Source organism: Hirundo rustica, chromosome 28, assembly GCF_015227805.2.
Source record: "Hirundo rustica isolate bHirRus1 chromosome 28, bHirRus1.pri.v3, whole genome shotgun sequence".
Lineage (NCBI taxonomy): Eukaryota > Metazoa > Chordata > Aves > Passeriformes > Hirundinidae > Hirundo > Hirundo rustica.
Window position 1 is genome coordinate 2,773,378 of NC_053477.1, and position 16,285 is coordinate 2,789,662.

Genomic DNA, 16,285 nt, shown 5'->3' on the forward strand with positions numbered 1-16,285 from the left:
GTGCCCGTATTGCTGTTCATTTTTGGCTGGGCAATTCAGAACGGATTGCAGGGAGCCAAGTGCCAAACTCCAGCTGGAACCAGCCAATTCCCTTAATTTTCCCTCCTGGAAAGCAGAATTTTTACCCTTCTAGGCATATATCGAGTGCTGGAGGTTTTCTGACAGACTCTGAGCTGGTTCTTTGCTCTCAGCTGTCCCAGTGGTTCTTTAATTTTGGTTTTCTTTCCCTCTCCAGTCGGTGCTGTGAGAAGAAAAGCTGTGGCAACAGGAATGAGACTCCATCCGACCCTGTGATCATTGACAGGTAGGAGATGAATCCTCATTTTCCTCCAGAAGCGTCCCAAAATCGTTGTTTTTCACTTTGAACGATCCAAGGTTGTTTCTCCCTGGTTATCTGTTGATGTCTGCCCGTTTTGGGGGCCTTGACAGAATTGAGGTTTGTTTTTCAAATCGAGTTCTGTTTTTGTTGTGACCAAATCTCCTGTGTGTGCACCTGGAACATTCTCTCCTCACCAGGGATGGGATCCAACGGGATTGCTGAGGCAGATAAAGCTCGGAGCAATCTGGAAGCTTCAGTAATTGTTCTTTAACAAAAGAGAAAAATACTTTTGTAGCAATGTGGGGAGAAAGGCAGGGGTAAAAAACGCAAAAAAATGCAAATTAAATCTGACAGGATGGGGATTGTGAGCAATTTTATGTAGAACAGCCCCGTGTACTACTCAGTTTCAGCTCCGGGTTTGGGTTCTTTTGCTACGTTTTGGGTCAAACACAGAAATGTTAAACCATGAAGTGACACCGTAAAAATTGCGTGTATTTGGAGGGAGCTTCGAAAACCTCCTTGGTGGAACTCACTGACATTGGGAGGGTTTGAAATCTGGAGCTCAGCAAGGCTCAGACAGGGAAAACAAAACCAGCAGAGATGTTTCAGAAGGGAGCACGCGCTGCAGGGCTCCAGAAGGGGAACAGTAAATAAGGAAAAGCCGGGAAGGAAATGCTTTCCCCCAGATTATTCTGCAGTAACTGTTAAAGGGTTCCTTTTCCCTGAAGCAGATGCTGCAAGAGAGCTGATGCTGGAGTGGATTGGTTTGAGAGGCAGTTTTTAATGCCTGTCTGTGCCTGGCCTGTTGTGTCTCCTTTCTAATAAGCTTTATTTGTCACAGTGTTTCTCGTGGGCTTGTCTTGGCGCTCAGAGCAGTAAAGCTGCTTGGAATAAAGACCTGCAATAATTTCCTCAAAAAAATTTTTTTTCCTTCCCCCCAATCAGAGAGTTAATCTAAATCATTTTGGAACTCTGCTGAGGTGATGGGTTCTCCCTCTCCCGTGGTTTTCCCTTTTAATTCTGTGCTCAGGAGCCGTGGCTGGGGCCAGGGCTGGAAGCTGCAGTGAAATGGGTTCTTTGGGGAGCAGAAGTCCTGGATGTGCCATCTTGACCTTTCCTATGAAATTCTGAGCTTATTTTTGGCTGCGTGGATGCTTGGTATGAATGTGCATTTGGGAACTTTCCAGCCTGAAGTCTGAATTTTGCTGGGAAGCAGCTGGGGATGGAAGGCCCTGGATTTGCCCCTGGACTGAGACCTTGACAGGGGCAGTTCCTACCCCAGCTGAATCTGTAATCCCGAGGCAGCTCCATGTCCTTGTGCTAAGTGAAGATTCCGATGCTTTCTGGGGGGCCTTTGGGATGTGCTGGTGTAAAATGAAATGGAAAATAGGAGAAAAAAATTGGATTTTTCTTTCCAACATCTGCGTGTAAAATGTGCACCACAAGTCACCTGTTGTGCTCAGCGAGTCCCAGCCTTTTCTGTTTTGCTCCAAGGCCTCTCCTCACTTCACCTAGACCCCTCCTAATTAGTTCTGAGCCCGGAATTGTTTTCCTGCCTGCTCTGAGAACAGCATTCTCTTGGCATGGAAGCCTCCTCCAGGCTCAGTCTGGCAGTTCCTCTCTGTGTGTCGGTTCTTCCCCTTCTCTGTGTGTGTGTCTCCATTCCAGGAGAGCTCTGGAGCTCAGTGAGGGTAGGTGAGGGAGATAAATAAGAGGTGCAGCCTGATAAAGCTGCTTCAATCCAGTGTTAAAAGCAATCACTGGATCAGATTTAGGCCCCAGAGAGAAGAATTCATCCCCTGCTGTCTGGGGGAGGCTTGGCTCGGGGAAAGAAGCAGAGAAAAGGAAAATGGGGAGAGAAGAATTGCAAGAACACCTTTGTGCTGAGCAGAGCTGTGTCTAAGCAGTGAGGGCGAAGTGGAACAGAATTTCCATGGCGTGAAATTCCAGAATCTTTGAGACGGGAAAGGTCCCCAGGGTCATCAAGTTCAACTGTAACTCCATCATCCAGTGATTTTCCCTTGATTTGTTTCTCCCCACACTTTTTTACCTGCTGTGTGCTGGAGGGAGGCACAATCCACCGGTGTTCACCAAACCCTGGGGGTTTCTATCCCTGTTTAAAAAGGAAGAAATAGCTCAGTGGGAAAAAAATGTCGGCCCCGTTGTTGTTGTTGGGCTTCTTGTTCTCCTTGAAAGAATTCCAAAAGTTCTGATGCTGAATAAAACATTTCTGCAGTGACCTTTGCTCCGGGGACTGGATTTAGATCCGAAGGCCCTTGCAGTTATTTTTCCACTCCCCCTTGGAAATGAGAACGTTTCCATATGAAAGGGAACTTCTCCCCTGAAGATGAGTGTGTGCCCTCTCCTGCTGGCAGAGATCTGCAGGAAAATGTTGGAGTATTTTGGTTCCTGTGATGTTCTGAGCCAGAATTCCAGCGTCATCCTGGTCAGAGTTTGATTTCAGGGTGATTCCTCTGATGCAGCAGGGGTGGCACAGCTCAGATCCTGCTATTGCAGCTGTCCCAAACTGGGAATTCCACTGGAGCACGAGGCTGGAAGGACCTGGGATTGCGTTTTTAATCCAGAGGCACTTGCACTCCAAGGTTTTGGCCAACACGAGCCAAAATCAGTTCTCAAAATGTCACAGCGAGCTTTAGCTTTGTGTGCACAACCAGAATTAGTCAGAGCTAAGCTGGTTCTGGTGTGCTCCTGTGGTGGATCCCAGCTCTGGTGGATTCATCCTGGATTTCTCCTTGCCTTTTGAAGTTGGTATCCACGGAATTGGTCGGTTTAAGAGACATCAAAAATGTAAATTTTGTCTTTTTTCCCCCCTTCCCTCGTGGCTGAAGCGCTGGTTCTTGATGTTCCCAGTAAATCCTTGAGATTGGAGAGTGAACTTTGTGTTTCCTCCATGGAAATCACAGACAGGGATATGAGGGGCAGGGGGACTTCTGGGTGGAAGGAAGCTCATTCCTCTGAGGATGGCACTTCCAGCTGAAAACTGTGTTTTGTTACAGCCCCGATAGAATTACTCACTTTGTTGCCTTTCCTACCCTGCTTATGCCAATGAAAAGAAACATGGTGTTAGGATTAAGAGGTGGTGGAAGATGCAAATTAATTTAATTAATCACTTCACTGCAGATTTTCCCTCTCGCTGTAGGTGAGTTGTGTAGTTTCTGGATATAAGTTCATCAAGTGGCAACAATCTTTTGATTGTTTTTTAAATTTTTTTTTTTTTTTTGTATTCCTTGAAGATTCCAGCTGTTTAGAGGAGGTTATTTTGTTACTCTTAATGCTTTACTGATTTTACTGAAGCTGTTGTTTAATTGAAGCATCTGTGGTACTGAACTGGTGTGACTTTTTAGTTGAAAAATTTTCTTTAATTTTTTTTTTTTTTTTTTTTTTTTTTTTTTTTTTTTTAACCTTTATTCCATCCCCTTTTCTAATAGAGAGAAACAGCGAAAAGAAATTTACACGTCATTGGAACGAAACCTCTTAAGCAGCCAGAAGAAATTTCTATGTCGTTCAAATGAGAACATCTTAATTCAATTTACAATGCAGCCACACTAGGGTGGGGCAGAATTTTTTTTGTTGTTCCTACGAGGAAAACTCCTTGGAACAACACACACACACACACACACACACAAAACCAAACCAAACCAAACCAAACCAAACCAAAACCTGGGAAAAAAACCTGGGAAGAACCTGGGAGCACAAACCCTGTGCGGTTTGTAGCTGCTGTCTCCATGCTCCCTTTGGGCTCATGGAATGAGGTTTTTCAGCTCAGAATTTCTCTTTCAGAATCCGATTCTTTAGTTCAGAATCTTTCAGAATTCCAAGAAGGAATTGGGTGCAAATCCTTCTACTTCTAAATGAGTTATTTTTCCTAAACTCTTCTTAACTGTCCTGGGAAGATTCTGGTGTGTGTTGCACGTTTTATTAATTTATTGGTTGTGATTGCTGCTGGGGAGGGAATGGAGGGGATTTTGGAGCGGGTTGTTGAGGTGGAGACCCGTGTCACCAGCTGGGTCAGCATCCAGCGTCCATTCTGGGGTGTGTTGTTTGTTTTATTAATTAATTGATCTAGATTGCTGCTGGGGAGGGAATGGAGGGGATTTGGAGCGGGTTGTTGGGGTGGGGACCGGTGTGTCCAGCTGGGCCAGCCTCCAGTGGCACCAGCTGAGCTCTGGGCACACGGGCTGGGGTGGGTAGGGATGGGCAGGAGCTGCAGAGTGCTGCAAAAAGCAAAACTGAGGCTTTTGGAGTTATTATTTAATGAAAATCCACATCAGTGCAAGGCCTGGGCACAGCTGGCAACTTGTCAGGTGCACTGGGAAGGAGCAGAAGAACCTGGAGGACATCTGAGAGCCATGGGTTCCACCCCTGTGCCATGGGGGGTTCCACCCGTGTGCCAATGGCTCCATCCCTGTGCCAGGGGCTCCATCCCTGTGCCATGAGCTCCATCCCTGTGCCATGAGCTCCATCCCTGTGCCATGAGCTCCATCCCTGTGCCAATGGCTCCATCCCTGTGCCAGGGGCTCCATCCCTGTGCCATGAGCTCCATCCCTGTGCCAATGGCTCCGTCCCTGTGCCATGAGCTCCATCCCTGTGCCATGAGCTCCATCGCTGTGCCAATGGCTCCATGCCTGTGCCATGAGCTCCATCCCTGTGCCATGGGCTCCATCCGTGTGCCAATGGCTCCATCCGTGTGCCATGAGCTCCATCCCTGTGCCATGAGCTCCATCCCTGTGCCATGGGCTCCATCCCTGTGCCATGAGCTCCATCCCTGTGCCAATGGCTCCATCCCAGTGCCATGGATTCCATCCCTGTGCCATGAGCTCCATCCCTGTGCCATGGGTTCCATCCCCTCCCATGGAATTGAGGTGCAGGGATGGAGGTTTCCATCTCAAACTCACTTCAGGGTTAATAGGGCTGGGCTTTGCGTCTTCTCCCTGTGTTCGTCTCTCTCTTCCCACTTCCCTCTCCCTAAAAACACTCAAAAGAACACAGAGATGAATTTTCATTTTGGAGGATCTAACTTCAAATGGGTGCAATCTTCTGACTCTTTCTCTTCCTCTTTTTCTTTCTTTTCTCTTTTCCTTCCTTTTCTCTTGATCTCAGCCATCCGAAAAAGACTTTATCCCTTGCACCTCCCTTTTGGGGTGATCCCAAAACCCAAGACTTGGGCAACACAAGAATATTTCCTCAGAGGAAACTTCATACTTCTGTTCAGGGGCAGAACAGCAAGAGAGAGGAGAGGCCTGGATTAAATTCCCACTGACACTGGGTTGCGCTGTCACCTTAAGTGACCTAAGTCTGTGCCTCAGTTTCCCCCTTAATACAAAGCATTAGCAACTACCTGGAAAGCGGTTTCAGATCCCTGAACAGGAGTTTTTGGGGTTTATTTTCCACATTCCCGCTGCCAGGAGGATTTAATCTGCATGGCAGGGTTTGTTTGCTCCTGCTCTGCCCTGCTCTCCGTGGCCTTCGTGAGTCCACCAAGGCAAAATGAACCTCTGGGATCTGCTGTGGGGTGAATCCAGGAGCTCTTCCCAGCTCCCTCTGTGCCCCAGTCCCCCCTTTCCAAGCCCCCCAAACCTACAATGATCTCTCCCCTCGTCCTAGGGAGTCAAAGTCCTTTGTTCGCTGCTAAACCCCGCTCTCCTGCAAAGAGCTGCTGTTGTGCCATCTGTCTCTTTATGAATTTTTTAGTAGACTGGATGTTTGTGGGGAGTCACTAACTCAAAGTGCACTATCCCAGCCATTTGACAAGTGGCTCTCTTAGTGCCTAATTTGTTTGTTTCTTTTTGTTTTCCCCTCTCTTCTTAGACCAAAAAAACAAAAAAGAAAATTCTTTGCTAGTTTGCTGTCCAAAACATCTTGAAATCTTTGATGTGTGCAAACACTTAAAGCTTGTAAATGGACTAAACTGGAGACTAGCTCATGTCACTTCATCTTTTTAATTTAATGTTGACAGACAACAGATTTTCCAGCAAGCTGGTGAGTCAGAAGAAACATAGATATCTTTTTGAGTGTGCAGGAAAAATGTTAAGGACGGACTGGTTGGGTCTGGGCAAGTCCTGGGTTCTTCTCCTTCCTCCCCATCACAGTCTCTGTGTTTTTGCAGCCGTTCACAGGGTCTGTGTTTAACTCTAAACCACAAATGTGACTTTCTGGCTTTCCCTGATAACACAAAGACACATTCACTGAGAACTGAAGTGTGGAAACACTCTGGTGATGTGCAAGAGCGTTGCTGTCGCAGTGGAGGTGCTTTTGGAGAAATCAGGAAAGTTTCTCTGCCCCAGGAGTGTTGGGTGTTGCTGCTTCTGGAATGGAGCAAGAAAGGAGAGCTGGGTTTAAATCACTGCTGGTTTCAGGTCACTGGGGAGTTGAGCAGAGCTGGAACCTGATTTCCATTGTTGTTTTGTGCAGGTTTTCTCCTGGCCATGTGCTGGCACCTCTGCCCTCCAAACACGGAGATTTGGGATGTGTTAGGGGGAACACAGGTGTGGGAGGACACACCAATATTGATAATTTCAGTTCCATTAAATCTATAACTGGAACTGTGAGCTCGTGTCCCATGGCTGGGCTGAAGCAAAGGCACATTCTGCAATTTAAAGAAATAAAATCTATTGCTACTGCTGCCTGGAAGCCTTAAGGAAAATAATCCAAATGAAGACAAGACCCAAAGGACTTTAGCAGTTCTGCATAAATCAGATAAGCTTCCCTGATGCTCTGGAGCAGCCTGGACACAGGCGTGGACAGACTCCAACCTCATTAGATTAATTGAGATAAAGACACTGATGGTGCAAATGCAAAGCTGGGAGCAAAGTTTACACATGGTGCAGGAGAATCCTTGTTCCTTTTTAAATTTTGCTGTGAATGGGGAGGGCTTGGCCCAGTTTGTGCTCATAAACAGTGAGTGAGGAGGTTGAAGGGCTGCTGACCTCGGAAGGACAGAGCACAGAGAGAGAAACCCTTGGAATTGATGAGGTTGGTAGTAGTGGAAAGGGGAATGGAAAACAAGTTTCCCATGGACTAAAGCACCTCTGGGAATAGAAGCTGAGGATAAATTCACTGTGCAAACAGCGCAGAAGAAATTCTGGGTATGTAGAGCAGCAGTGTGTGTGACAGCTCCAGTCCCTGGGTCTGCGTTTGCCTGGCTCTGTCTGCGCTCATCAATAAAAATGCCAATATTTCAGAGTATTTGCATCCTAATGAAAGCATCCTCTGTGTATTTATGACCTGAAATGCTCTTCCTTCTCACTTTTGCACTCCTCTCGGCCTCTGTCTAGACCTGGTTTTATGGACTTGTCACTTCATCTGCCCTAAGCTTTTTAGTTACTGCCTCTTGCTTTCCTTTTGAACCTTTTGTTTCTCTTCATCCCTTCCCTGTGTGTTCCTTTCACCATCTGTTTCTGGTGGGATCTCCCATCTTTTCTGCCCCTGTAAACATCCCAGGGTTTCAGCCTCTCTTAACTGACTGCTCCACCTCTGAAAAACCTCTCCCAATTAACGTGTTCCTGCTTTCGGAGGGGTTATGAAAAAATTTATCCCGCTTGGGACATCACCCCAAATCCTTGCGAAGAAAAGATTGAGACTGAAAGTACATAAACGTGCATCTGAAGCTTAAATCAGTTGGAGAAGCAAATTTTAAGCTATCAAAAGCTAATATGATTTGCCCAAGGTGATGCAGGAGACAGCGTGTAGGACACACTCCACACGAAGGAGCGGAACCCAGGTCTTGTATTCCAGGCTGGATCACATCAGCGAGTCCTGGAACAACATTTCCCCTCTGCAGCTGTGATTCCCACTCCCTTTTTCTCCCTGGTTTGGATCTTTAATCCGCTGCTGTCATCCAGGCCATCCTCCTTTTCCCTCCCTATTTTCTTTCCTTTTCCTCCCCGTCTCCTCCGCTACTTTTCCTCACAAACAAACACCGCTATCTCCGCGGGCGCCCCACTCGCAGCTCCGCGTTCGGGGGCTTTTCCTCCGAGTGGGGTCCATCCATCGAGCTTGCAAATTGTGTTGGATCAGTGAGCCCGTAATGAGGCTTCCAAGTCCAAACAGTGCGATTCTGCTGGGATTTTATTGTTCATAAAGCTCCTTCCCTGGGGAGCGATAGAGCCATTAGGTGTGTGCTGTGTTTAATATTTGGTCATGACAGGAAGCAATAATTTTCTCTCTTTTGCTGTGGCTCCTGAGTTGTTTTTAAGCAGTCAGCTTATTTAGTCTCCGTGGCTGGGAGCCCATTAGGCAAACAGCTCCTCCCGCCGTGAGTTTGTGCCTCCCTGCAAAGGCTGCTTCAAGAAAATCAGATAAATTCAAGTGGCAACTGGTTGCCCTGTGGTGGCTTTTAATGCCTCGCCTTTCTCAGTGGCTGTCACTGACAGGAGCTGGCATAAAGCTGGTTTCACCAGGAAATGGCATTTCTCATGCTGAATGAGATTTTATTTTTATTTATTCCGGCAGAGAACAACTGCCAAAGCTCCCGTTTGCGTGGCGCGTTATGGGTTTGGGTATTCATCCTGCACAAATCCATCATTTAACTTCAGTGGGAGCAGCAGGAAGGTTGGATCCAAATATTTCAGAAATGGTTTTATATCTGTATTTTATGGATTTTATATCTATATAAGCAGAAAAAAAATTAAATTGAAAACCAACAGTTCTGGGTGTAGCCTGTAGGAAGCTGCTCCTCTGGGTGTCCTCCCCTTGCATTCCCAATGCTTCCCTCAAAGAACCAGGCAACTTCCCCCTCGGACTGTGGGAGGAATTCTGCACATTCTGTGTTCTGGCAGTGCCATCATCCTGATTATTGCAGGAGTTCCCGTGCTCTCCGCTCAGGTCTCTTCCTTTGCTCCAGGGGAAAAGTTTTCCGCTCCCTCATTTCCCCTCGGGGTCCTTGTCTTGGGTCTCTGCAGCTCAGTGGGAGAGGTTTGGATCAGAAAAGGGGAAAAAAATAATTGGCTGTGTCTATCCCAGAGCTGCTGTGAGGGCACAGAAACGCGAGGTGGGTTTGTATTAACCAGGAACACACAGGTTCCTCTTCCAAACCAGACCTGAGGGGAGGATCCTGGAGTGTTTGGGAAGAGGGGGAGCAATTCCAGAGGTGCTTAAAGCAGCTGGAAACAGCACACAGCAAACACATGGAACCAGCTCGGGGCATAAAGGAATTAAAGCTGAGCGCTGATGTCTCACAAATCTTATTTAATTAATTTTTAGGTTTACTTGTCGTAAAAAAAAGTTATTTTAAATTGGATCCTGGTTCAGCAAAGCAACTGACACTCTGTATTATCTAGCATCAACATGAAGAAGGGTGTACGTAAAGAGTTTAAATGAAGTAAATCCTGAACAGAAAAGTGCTCCTGCTTCCTTTCACAGTCACAAACTTTCTGTAAGAAAATTCAGATCTTGAAGTTGCCTTTTTTTTTGAAAAGATGAAACCTGAGTTTCTTGTGCCCTCATGACTCTAAACCACAGAGTGCAGTTTGGGGGGGCTGATAAATCTGACTTCTGCCTCCTTCTATGCCCATTTACCTTCAGCTTTTACTGTGGGAATGATCTTGGAATTTGTGGCTGCTAGAAAGTTCCCTGGGTCTTCAAACTTGCCCGTGCTGGATTCTAATCTGGATTAGGAGTGCTTAAAAATATAAATTGTAATTTAGATTAGGAGTGTTTCAATATAAATTGTAATTTGGATTAGGAGTGCTCGAATTTGGTTTCCCAAATCCCTGCTCTCTCTGGGGACGTGGGTGCTCAGGGCCTGGAAGAAAAGTGACCACAACTTTTCCAAGTGAATCCCTGCCGGTGTCAATCCTTCCCCCTGTTGCTGACAAAGTGTCAAAATTCCTCTTCTCGAGAGGAGAGAAAAATCTGTCCAGCGTTGTGTCAGTGTCACTTGGTCACACAGAACCTCAAAAAAACCCCCTCATCCTCTGGGATGTTTTGGTTAAAGATGTTTTGGTTTTCTTTTTTCCCCCCCTTTCCTCTTTATCTGAAACATTTCCCAGCATTCCTTCGGGGACATCTGGTTCTCTCGTTTTCCAGCTTTTCTTTCGAAAAGTGTCACTGTCAGTGCTTTCTCCTCAGCCCTGCCCAGAAATTTGCCTAAAATGCAGCTGCCCTTCAGAAGCAGAGGCTGAAACCATTCCTGGGATGGGGAATGTGAGTGTGCACCCCTTTGGTTTTGTTTTTACAGGGAAATATATATATTTTATATACCCATACCATACAATATACTTAAAAAATTATATCCTATATATTATGAGCTATTGCTATATATTAAATTATTGGGTTTTTTATAGACATATAACATCTTTGTTTTACATGAAGACAGGTGAAGTTCAGTCTTTTTCTGCACTCATGAATTGATGGTTCTTTAGAATAATAAAATATCGTAATGAAATTAAGGGTTGTACTGGATATGACAGAGGATTTAATTTAGAGTTACTTCTTTCGTCCTAATTCTAGGATTCTGCAACCCCTGAGTGAGTTTTTATGAGGAATATTCCTGTACTTCAGATTTTTGGTATGTGAAAGATTTCTCTTTAACGCTGCAGCAGCTTCAGGGGGGTGTGAGGTTTGATCTTCCTGCAAGGCTCAGTAAGAATGTTAACAATAATAATAACAATAATAACAACAATAACAACAATTCTTCCCTGTATCTTCCACGTACTTTATTTTTCTCTCTGTGTGAGAAACCCAGAGGTGTTTCAGAGCTGTTTTGGGGCAGTGCCAGCACTGGCACGGCAGCACAGGGTGGTTTTTAATGCTCCAGTTCCACATCCCAGCACAGCCGAGCTCATTCTGAGTCCCAAAACTCCGGGATCGCACCAGAACTCCCAGAGCTTTGCACAGCTCACAAATTGAGCCTCTCTGCCACCATCACCTCCTCCTCCATGCACAATATTTCGGGTTCCTTGTGCCCCTGAACAGAGAGGTTGAACCAAGACAGAGCTGGATCAGAGTTTCAGCCCCTTCCCCACTGAGATGTGCTGAACTTGGAAAATTCCCTGAGTTGGGAATTCTTGTGTTTCCAGCCCAGGAGGCTGGAGCAGGAGGGAGCTTGTGCAGGCTGCAGGAGGGAGGGAAGGCTGTGGGTCCTGCACTGGTGCATCCACCCCAGGGAATGGGAATGGGAGGAGGGGAAATGGGAAGTGGCGCCCGCTCCCTTCTCCTGTCACCTGTGGGAATGCCAAATCCCCTGGATGCGAAGGGCAGGCAGCTCTCAGTGACACAAATCTGCAGTTTCCAGCCTCAAGGGCTCATCCCCCTTCGTCCCCAAAGGTCTGTGTGAGATGTTTCACCCCTGCCGTGGTCCCTGTCCCTCTGACACTGGGAGATGGCAGCACATCACCTGTGCGTGCAGACCCACCTGGAGCAGCACAATTCCCCTTCCTTGCATTTCTCAGACACTTTCTTGTCACTTTCTCGCATTTCTTGGTGTAAAATTATCCCTTTCTGAAGGTTTGGCACCATTGCAGATGTTTTTCATCCTTGTCCCTCTGACACTGGGTGATGGCAGCACATCCCCTGTGTGTGCACACCCACCTGGAGCAGCACAATTTCCCTTCCTTGCATTTCTCAGACACTTTCTTGTCTCTTTCTCGCATTTCCTGATGCAAAAACGTCCCTTTCTGAAGGTTTGGTGCTGTTGCAGATGTTTTTTTTAATCGAGATTTTGGTGTTTGGGTGGGGGGAGAAGGGCTCTGCACTCTCCTGCCTGTGTCCCTTTGTGTCACTGTCACCTTGTGCAGGTTGGTTTTTGGGTCGCATTCCCACCTCTGCCTGAGCCTCACCCGGTGCCTGGTGTCAGAGGAATTTTGGAATTCATGTCCATATTGTCTGTGTGAACTCTGCTTTGTGCTGCCTCCTGCAAAAAAAAAAAAAAAAAAGGGTCTAACATGTAAAACTTTATTTAATGGAGAATTAGTCTGGAGACAACTGCAGAGCACAGCGCTGCAGGAATATTTTGGAATACGGCATTTAAAAGGAGAGTGCAGTTTGTTAATTTGTGACAAAAAAAAAAAAAAATTGGCAAATCCAACTTCTATGCTGTGGAAGCATTAAAAACCTAATTAAAACCATCAAATTTGGCTCTTGCTTATATTAATTTAAATGTCTTTTTTATGCTCCTCATATTTTAGGGCTGTCCAGGACCACTGCCCTGCTTTTCTTGCATTCCACCTATTCCTTCTCTATCTTTTCTCCTTGGGAAGCTCTGCAGGGAGTTTGTGCTGTGCCTAAAAATTTTGGGGTCCTGCTCTAGGCTGAGCCTGTAGCTATTCCTAAAATAATGCAATAATTTCAACTTTTGAAATAATTGCTCCTAATAGTGATTACTGCTACACATGGAAATGTGTTGATTTATTAAATGGGCTCAAATGAAATGTTAATTTTCTCCCCACACCACAGCTTTTTGAACCATTGTGCATAAAGTAATTCATAAAAACTGAATAACCACCTAAATATTTTTGATAGTTTCCTTAAAAAATTGTTTTCTAGAATTCTTCATAATTTTTTTTTCCATAACTTGGCAAAGCATTTGAGGAGGTTTTGTTCACTTGTTGAAACTCTTTGAAAATAAGAAGATTTTTTTTACAAAACCTGGTTCTATACTCGGAGTGCTCACGCAGCATTCCGATCGTTTCACCTGGAAAGAGTGGGGATAAAATCCTTCACGAGAATTATTCCACTCTCGCGCCCCAAATCCTCCCTGCTAACGAAGGGACCTCTCATTTCCAGACTGCTGCTTCTAATTGATGTCATTTGATCTGATCTGTCTGCTGGGCACTGAGTGGCAACTGAAACACGAGATGGGTTTTGAAGGGTCTTTGTGAAAAAAAATTTACTCTCTGTGTCGTCGCGGGACTCCTGGCTGTGCAGGGAATTCCCCTTGTGGGCAGAGACAAAAACTGGCTTTTAGTCCAATTCTGTGTGGCCCGGGTCTTACATCCCCAAATATTTGCTGTAAGTGCAGAGGGACAGGGTGGGGCACCTGAGTGTTCTCCCAGCAATCCACGTGGAAAACTTCCCCTTACCTTGTTAAATTAAAATTAAAATTAAAAATAAAAATAAAATAAAAATAAGGATAAAAATAAAGATAAAAATAAAAATAAAAACAAAGTTAAAAATCAAGTTTAAAATAAAGTTAAAAATAAAAATAAAAAAATTAAATATAAAAATCAAATAAATAAATAAATTAAAAAATCAATCCTCCTCCCTCACCCAGCTGAACATTTCCCCTGCTCCACAGCCCCGTCCCTGTCCCCTAAGCTGTGTTTTCTCCCTGAGTTCAGCATTGTTTTGCCAGCCCAACCCCTCACAAAGCAGAGGTCACGCCAACACGACCTCCTTGCTGGTACGAGGAGGCTGCTAAATAATTCACGTGGCCAACTCGATTTCGGGGTCCACATTTGTTTTTTCCACTCTCCTAATCAAGATGCTCATTTAATTCTATCCCAGCACCTGTTCAGCAATTAACACCCTACAATTTGCATCTTACCCTGACATTTGCTATCTTTCCAATTAGTTTTTATATCAGTATAATTAGGTAGGGTTATTACAGTGCATCAAGCGGGGTCGAGGATATTCCCAAGCCTTTAAGCTCTTTCCCAGATTTGTTTAGGGAAGCCACTAAGGGTAAACGGTTGATTAGGATCACTGTTTTTCTTCTTCATTCAGATCAGGCGAAAACTGTTTCCCCATGTGGCCCATGAAAGATCAGGGAAATATGTCAGCCTGTAAGAACTAATATTATGTAGTTCGTGACTTTTTGGGTGAATTTACAGGGGATTAGGAGTGAGGGTCAGGCTGTGCAGCCCCTTGCAGCAGCATTCACCGGTGGCCTTCATTATGCCCTCGCTTTATGTTAAGCCGAGCAACTCGCAACAATGATTTTAATTTTTAAAATCAATTTTTTCTTTTTTTTTGGTGTTGACATGTGGGTGGGTGAAAAAATCCGAATTAGAGGGTGGACTTGACCATATTGAACGCTCGGCTTAATTGGGGAAGGCTCCGGGAGTGAAATGACTGCTCCCAACACCTTTTAATTTAAATTTCACAGAGGGAAGGTCTTGCTGTTCAGCTGTGATTGGTTTGGGCTGTGGGCTCCTTGAGCCAAAAATGGCCCTGCAGCCAATGTGGACCTTCCCAAAATTGCTGAATTCCACCTGATCCCCCCTCAACACCCAGTGCTGACAGAAGGAGAGAGATGTGTGTGGGGGAAGTGGGACACGAGGAGGGAGATCTGTAATATTGATCTCAGGGGAGATGTGGTTCTTTTTCTTGCCTCACACCACCCAGCTCTGAATATTCTCCTAAAAGTTCAGTTTGAAATCATCTCCCTGCAGCCCCCAGATTATCCCCCTGCATGTCTCTTCTTCCTGGAGGTTCACACAAAGCCTGGAATTATCAAGAGGCAACGTTGCCCTTGGCAAGATTGCAGTGAAGGGTGGGACTGGGGGAAGATTCGTGCTGGGGAAAGTGAAGAGCTGGATTAAAAAGTAAAAACAACAAAACTGCCACACTGCATGTCTGAATCTGGGTTTGGTTCTGAGCTTTTCTGCAATGCACCTCGATGCTCTCCAGGCCTTGGCAGAGACCTCCCAAAGGAGGGATCACCCCAAATTCCCCAGCCTGGGGAGGCTGGAGAGGAGCAGAGCTCTCCTGTGCTGTGTTGGTACAAGAAGTCCTAATGTTTGCAATGGGTTCACCCTTGCACAATTTAATATAATTTACTGTAAGGAGCTGCATCTCTCCTTGCTCTGTTGGGTTTTTTTTTTTTAATCTCCAGGCGCCTTGTTTTGGTATCTGGACTGGATTGGGGTGAAATACCCTGGGGAATTGGGGCAGCAAGGGAGAAGTGAGAGGTTGTTCCACGGGAGGAAGGGGTTGGGTGTGAGGAAGGCAAAGCAGGACTCAGATAGTGGAATTCACTCCCTCTGCCAGCGCACAGAACCAGCCTGCCTCATCTCCCTGCTCAGTCAGTGAGAGCAGAACCCGACCTGAAAACCCAAAGTATTCCTGTTCATTGCCTGGAACTACGGATCACTCTTGTAGAATTTATCTCCTCAAGTGACTGGAGCCGAAAAGGAGAGCAATAGAGAAAATGGACAGATTTTTGTGAGGGTCAAAACTCTGCTTGGGGAGAGCAGAATCGATAGAAACCCCTGGGTAGGTGCTGTGCCCAGCAGATTTCAGAGCTCCTGCTGTGGGCAGGAAAAGCAGCTGCCTACCTGTGCTGACAGGGACTGTGGGGTGTCCTTTTCCCAAGGTTTTGTCTCAGCCTGGAGCCTTGTTCCCGGGCTGAGCTGTCTGGATAAGAATGTTCTCTTTATGCATCGAGTCCTACACCTGAATGTGCTCTGAGAAATGGGGGAGGACAATTTGTATAAAGGAGGAAGAGTCCATATTGAGGAGATTTTAATGAGATTTTTCAAGCTGTTCTGCTCAGCTGGATGCTCATCTAAGCCAAACCCTGAGCAGCAGAAGATTTCCCTGATGTCACCCCTTGTATCTCCTGTTAAAATCTGGAGCCTGGTAGGTGGGTGGAGGAGAAAGTCACCAAACAATTCGGTTTTACAAAAATGGAATTTATGTGTTGCGCAGGATGATGCCATTGTCTGATCAGCTTGTCTGCAATCTCACCCTTCATCCTTCCCCCTTAAGGGGTTTCACCTCGGAACACAAATGCGTTTGTCACCGGTGGGTAAACTGGGTAACACAGCCTGGTTACTGCAGGCCAGCAAGGCTTTATAACCATTTAAAAGTTATAAAACTCTTTAAAATATACATTTAAGAGTAACCATTTAAGAGTTCAAAAAGATTTAGGAACTTCTGAGGGAGTGGCAGGAAGCCTTCTCATGGTGACATCAGGACAGGTTCTGGTGGCAGCAGTGTGGGCTGAGTTTTAGCGTTGCTGGTGGCAGTTTCTTAACCAGCAGCTGGAAACCTTCTCTGAAGCTC

General features: G+C 45.8%; 1 protein-coding gene across 1 annotated transcript in view; it reads left to right on the forward strand.

Moving 5' to 3' along the window:
* EBF2 (EBF transcription factor 2) overlaps positions 1-16,285 on the forward strand; it is a 123,369-nt gene that overhangs the window by 10,673 nt on the left and 96,411 nt on the right. The window contains exon 6 of the mRNA XM_040087654.2: positions 236-304. Coding sequence (XP_039943588.1) covers positions 236-304 — 69 coding nt within the window. The remainder of the gene's footprint in view (positions 1-235; positions 305-16,285) is intronic.